Here is a 6,256-nt window from a genome sequence, read left to right as displayed (position 1 = left end):
AGATTTTTTTAATCTCGTTAGATACAGTGCATGTTAAAGGGATAAAAATTCTCAACTGTTAAATAATTATTACACACTTGATTCGATTACGGCTAACTTTTAGATACAGCAAAACTTACTTAGAAGGAAATATGTTATATTCGGTCAACAGGAGATATTTACTCCTCCATCTGGCACATTTGATAAAGAAATCTTGTGTCTAGGAAAGTTATACATTATTTTAACACTTCAGATGTATTGAAAATCATACTATAAAAATGGCATGGCCAACCTTGTCTTAACTTGGCTTCTATTATGGCCTCTAATCTGGCTCCAACCAAATTTTGTCATTGCCTCAAAAATGGTCTTGCAACAAATTCGGCTTCTTTAAAATAACTTGTTTAGAACCCTACAGCATTTGGTCAATTAGTTGCATATGAGTATTGGAAATTTTTGCTTGATGATTTTCATTTGTTTGAGTACATAAAAAGTCCACCTCCATAGAAAATCATTTTTTTTTAAATATTAAATAAAGTACAAACCCATTAACACTTAGTGAGGAAACAAGAGGCCAAAGTGCCTTACCGGTCATCTGAGTATAATACAACAATTTAGAGGATCCATAGAGTATAAAATGAACTGAAAGGTGAAGCTTTGTTGCCCAAAAGCAAAAAAATAGGGTGATCAGGTTCAACAAAATAATTAGTCTAGTATTCATTAACAGTTCATAAATTAGGTTCTAATCTGTTCCTCATTTATCACTCTCACCATACAGTAAATTAACAAACTATCATTGCTTCTGTATTTTAATTCCTTCTTGAAATCTCTTACATGGGCCTCCCTTGGTCTTTGATGAACATTTAATAAGACAAGCTAATTTTGTCTCATTTTTATTTATCTATTACTTACAAGTCTACCTGATCATTAAAACTATGAAAGTACTTTTTTTTTATTATACAATAAAATTCTGCATGACTCTCTTATTCTATTAACCTTTCAAGTACATTTTTACAGTGATTAATTATCAAACAAAAAAAAATGACAAAAGGGATTCCTCTTAGTAGAATACAAATTAATAGAGCCCTGGCCAGGACCAAAACACTTAACCAAATGGTCCAGACGTTCAAAAATCTGGTAACAATTCCTTATCAAAACTTTTACTCTTATTGCCTCTGAAATGCCCAGGTGCAGAGAAGATTTTAAAAGAAATGATGCGTTTTACTACAGATTCACTATATTATCAACAGAGCCCCCCCCCCCCCCCCCCTCCCCAGTGAGAAACACCAGAACCTCTCACTCTGGCACCAAAAGTTCGCTCATCATAAGTAATCACTTTGTTTATCTGCTTAACACTTGGGAGCAAACAGGATTATTTAAAAGAATTAATGCATTTTCACTATATTATCAACAGCCCCACCATTAGCTTACACCAGCACCCAGGGGTCATGCAATTCACTACTTAGGAAGAAGCACTCTTTCTCATCATAACTACATGTATATACTTAGTTTCTTTTCTTTTTAAACAGAAGCAGAATTTTTTTTTTTTTCAAATAAATTTTTCACTATATAAACAAAAGAGCCCCCTACCCCCCCCCCCTTTTCACCAGAACCCTTGACCCTGGGGCCATGAAATTCACAATTTTGGAAGAGGCATCCTTGCGTATTATAACAATGTTCTTAGTTTGTTTTAATAATACCCAGGAACAGAGAAGAATATTTTTAAAGCATTAATGCATTTTCACTATATAATGAATAGAGCCCCGCCCTAACATCAAAACCCCTGATCCAGGGGCCATGAAATTCTCAATTTTGGAAGAGGCATCCTTGCTTATCATAACTATTAATTTGTTTGAATAATGCCCAGTAGTAGAGAAGAAGATTTTTCAAATAAATAATGCACTTTCACTATATGATCTATATAGCCCCATCCTGGCACCAGAACCCCTGACCCTGGGGCCATGAAATTCACAATTTTGGTATTGTCACCCTTGCGTATCATATCTATGTATTCAATTTGTTTCAATGATACCCAGGAGTACAGAAGAAGATTTTTCAAATAAATAATGCACTTTCAATACATGATCTATATAGCCCATCCTTAGCACCAGAACCCCTGACCCTGGGACCATGAATTTCACAATTTTGGTAGAGGGCTCAATGCTTATTACATTCATGCATACAGTTTGAATGCTTGATGTCCAGGAGAAAAGAAGAAGATTTCTTTTACAGATTGCATTAATTTTGGTGGTTTTAGCCCCACCCCTCAGGCCCCAGGGGAGTAGGGACCATGGTATTCATAGATTTTGTTCCCCTTCACACATAGATGCCATATGCTTAAATTGGCTGAAAATATTCAAATGTTAACACACCACGCACGGCGGACGAAGCACGACGACGGACGAATACAGATAGCAATATTAATAGATCACCTGAGTGACTAAGGTGGGCTGAAAATCAAAATTCGTTTAAGTTCTTAGGTTATTACTACAGAACCTATCTGCTCTCATGTCTTTGTTGTCTGAAAAAGTTAAATGTACGATATCAATTACAATCACATCAAACCTGCTTCGGAAAATAATATTTTTATTTAAAACCAAAACTGAGATCAAATACTTTACAGAGCAGAAATGTGAGGCGAGGCAAATTTTAAAGCAAGGCCAAAATTTGGTTTGGCACCATTTTAGAGGCAAAAATAGAAGCTTGAATAACTTTGAGGCAGTACAGGCCAAAGGGGCCAGGCCAGGTTTTATAATAAGGCATAATAAAGTTATAAAGGGAGACTCCTTTTCAAGATGGCTTCTGTGTACATGTAATAGGATGTTCCGAACTATGTACCAAACAGAATTGTAATCTAACAGTCTTTTACCTATATTCAGTAGGAAATGTCCCGATCCAGTAATCGTTATTTCTATCCCACAATGCTGAACATTTCTGTGGAAAATAAGTAAAATTGCATTTATTTTTTTCAAAAAATGTAAGTATGAATGTGATTTTTCATAAAATAATATTTGCTGACTGTTTAATAATTAGTTTAATGCATTTTCTTTTCGACTTTGTATTTATGTAAATGGTTGTCCGATTTACACTTTTTCGATTACCTTTTTTCAGTAAATACCCTAGGCCTATAGATAGGTTTCGTGCACATTTTAGAAAACAGGTATTGTCTTTTTTTTTTTTTTTTTTTTTTTTTTTTTTTTTTTTTTTTTGTAAGAAAATCTCGATATGGTGATTCCATAGGCATTAATGAATGAATTTTTTAAAGAAAACATACAATTAATGTGTATATGCACTGGGAAAAAATGCAGTGGATGAATTTGATATGTACAGTGTTCAATGTACATAATTCTGCATATAATATCAACATTACATTTCCTGAGATTAATTTGCACACATCTTTTTTTTTCCTTCCAAAATATGAAAACACCGAGGTTTAATAGTCGGTATCAATGAAACCTACTAATGAAAACATGTCGTGCGAAGTTAAATTACCGCAGCCATGACGGTCAACAATTTCTGAAAATGTGTACATGACACGAACTTTTCTTAAAAACTTAAACTAAAAAAAATAATAATAAAAGGATCCGTATAATTAAAAAAAAAAGTTTAACTATGAATGTGGATAAGTTTAGAAGGATTTAAAAAGTACATAGACAAATATATTAAGGATGCACAAGCAAATCAGATTTTTTTTTTAAAATTATAATTCCTACTACAGATGTTTATAAAATCGCCTAAAGCTTCTGTGAACATGTCTGAGATTTTCGATTGAAATGGGGCAGTACCTTTCGTCTTTATCTCGACACTCCACTTTTCCACTTGCATTTACCGAAAGAGTATCGATAGTTACACTCAATCCAGTTGTTTTATTAATGAGAATAGATGCGTTCAAATTCGCATAATCTGTATACGTTAAGCTGCAAAAAATAGAATATTTCTAATTGAGCAACGAACATTTTGACTTTGTAAAAAATGTAAAATAAAAACAAAAGCGCATATTTAGGGAAAATCATGCAGGAATTAATATACCGAAATTTAAGTTAATTTCAAATTATTTTAAAAGTTACGTTTATATACACATTTACACATTTATATGTTTTTCAAAATAAAAAAAAAGAAGAGAAGGAGCTCGAGAGAACACTGAAAATTGTCATTTTTAAGTTTTATTTCTAATAACATAATTAAAATAAAATACTTTGTTCAGAAAAAAAGAAAACTAAATTCTACTTTTGAATCGAATAATTGACATGGCTTGTCGTCACGTTTGCTGTAGGTATGCTGAATGTTGAAAGCTTCACTTTCTTAATAGATTCCAAAATTGTATTCATGGCTGAAAATTATAATAATAATAATAATATAATAATAATAAGAAGAAGAAGAAATGAGCTTGCAGTAGTTTGTTGTATCTTTTGTCAGTTTCTAAGGGGATCAATTTCTTAATAATGGTTATTATTCCTCAGAAAATGAATAAATATGATCCAACATTGTATTGACTTGAAAATCATTCTACTTACTGCTCAGAATATCTAAAACAAAACTGAGGCAACCATGCATACCGTACGTAAGGCCGTTCTGTGTGAGCCTGATCACAACTCCAACATTGGCACTCTCTTCATTGGATTCCATAACAAAGAAGACAACCAGCAGTATGAGCACTAGAGGACCCGTGGTTTTGTTATGCTGTAAAAATAACCAAGTTACCAAGTAAGATCACCGTATGATTATATTTACACTAAAAGATTTGCTTTACATCTTAGTTGAGATGCTTACCTTCAGGAAATCTTGCCAATTAAAGACATATAGTGGCCCAGTTGGCGCAGTGGTTAGAGCGTTTGCCTCCCCACCCCACTTTTTCAGAGTATATTTTGTTATGCTAAATTTTCTTTTAGATGCTAATCCCCCCCCCCCCCCCCCCCCACACACACACACACAAATGTTTTGTAGCTGTAAGGTCGAGCACTGACAAATTCCAAAATTTGGACAATTATTTTTTTTTTCTTTTTCTTTGCTTGTCAGATGTGAGATTTTTTTTTTTTGGAAAGTTGCCCCCCCCCCCCCCTTTGAAACCGCAGTTACGGACTTGGGAGGTGTTTTGAAAGAATATATCCCTTAGTTATTTCACTAATACGGATTTAAGCTTTGTTTTTCCTCCTCATAAAAATAAAGTAAAGCAGTTTGTATTGTATTTATTGCAACTTACATAATCTCTACTTTCAGAGATGAAAGGACGAAGAAGTTGATCAAAAATGTCGATTAAGACCAGATTAATAAATTTATTCCAATAATCTAAACGTATCTTACCTTCAAATACATTATTAAACTTCCTCTTATTAAGATTCCATAATCTACACAAGGCTTGTTTTGAATTTCGAAATGCAAACGTAAGCCCTTTATTAGTGGAAAAGAATTAAATGAGGAAGTTTACAATACAATATATAAAGCTGCAAAGCAGTGAGAGAGTTAGCCATCAATAAAAACCTCTTTTTTGTACTTCCTTATGGGTATAAAAATGAACCGGAAGGTATTAACGTAATGTAAAAAATACGTATTATTAAAACATTCAGATGTTAAAGCATTAAGTTTGCCTCCATTATTATTATTATTTGCGTGCATCCACATGTATACGTGCTCAGGGTTTTAACTTTAACTTGAATGTATTAAACTAATGGACAATTATCACCCGAGATAAGCTTGAAGGAAGACACATCTTGTGAAAAGCTGAAATAGAAATGGGAATCCCCTACAACCTTTGTCCACTCCAGCTAGTGGTGTCCAGCTACTGTCATGAAAATTTGAGAGTGACAGGCTTTAAACAGTATAGACGTACAACAGAATGGGGGAGATAACTCTTGTGATTTCGATTAAACCTTTAAAGGTCATGTCAAAGACGTTAAATATTAAGCGTCAAAATGACGATGCATTTTAAAGAAAAAAAAAATGGGATTCGGGACTTTGATTGTGGTTTCTTTATGAATATCAGATCAATTCCATGATTATTTGCGCATTTGCATCAAACCCCCTCCCTTCAATAAAAAGACGAAAGGAAACTAAGGTTATCCCTTAAACTGCTCTAATTTCATATGTATCCGTGATCATACAACAACAATTTGTCACATTGCTTTTTTCCGAATTTCGGCGACATAACATTCAGATTACCGGTCTCTCCTATAAGTATGCAAATTGTGTTTTTATTTTATAAAAATAAAATACAGTTTTTAGAAGTTCATTGATCAAAGAAGAATAACTCTAATAATGTAGATATATGCTTCCCCTCCCCTTA

General features: G+C 33.3%; 1 protein-coding gene across 1 annotated transcript; it reads right to left on the bottom strand.

Annotated features, from left to right (window-relative positions):
* Nucleotides 1-3,688: 3,688 nt before the first annotated feature.
* LOC133178613 (uncharacterized) lies at nucleotides 3,689-5,345 on the bottom strand. Its single transcript, XM_061313344.1, has 4 exons — nucleotides 5,278-5,345; nucleotides 4,533-4,656; nucleotides 4,204-4,306; nucleotides 3,689-3,893 (listed from the first exon to the last, which is right to left on the bottom strand). Exons 1-4 carry the CDS (start codon nucleotides 5,287-5,289, stop codon nucleotides 3,689-3,691), a joined length of 444 nt encoding a protein of 147 aa, XP_061169328.1. The 5' UTR covers nucleotides 5,290-5,345.
* Nucleotides 5,346-6,256: the final 911 nt, after the last annotated feature.

Source organism: Saccostrea echinata, unplaced genomic scaffold, assembly GCF_033153115.1.
Source record: "Saccostrea echinata isolate AGI-Se365-2 ecotype Australia unplaced genomic scaffold, CSIRO_AGI_Sech_v1 ptg000003l, whole genome shotgun sequence".
Lineage (NCBI taxonomy): Eukaryota > Metazoa > Mollusca > Bivalvia > Ostreida > Ostreidae > Saccostrea > Saccostrea echinata.
The sequence above is the reverse complement of the archived record's forward strand: the minus strand, read 5'-3'. Positions and strand labels throughout refer to the sequence as shown.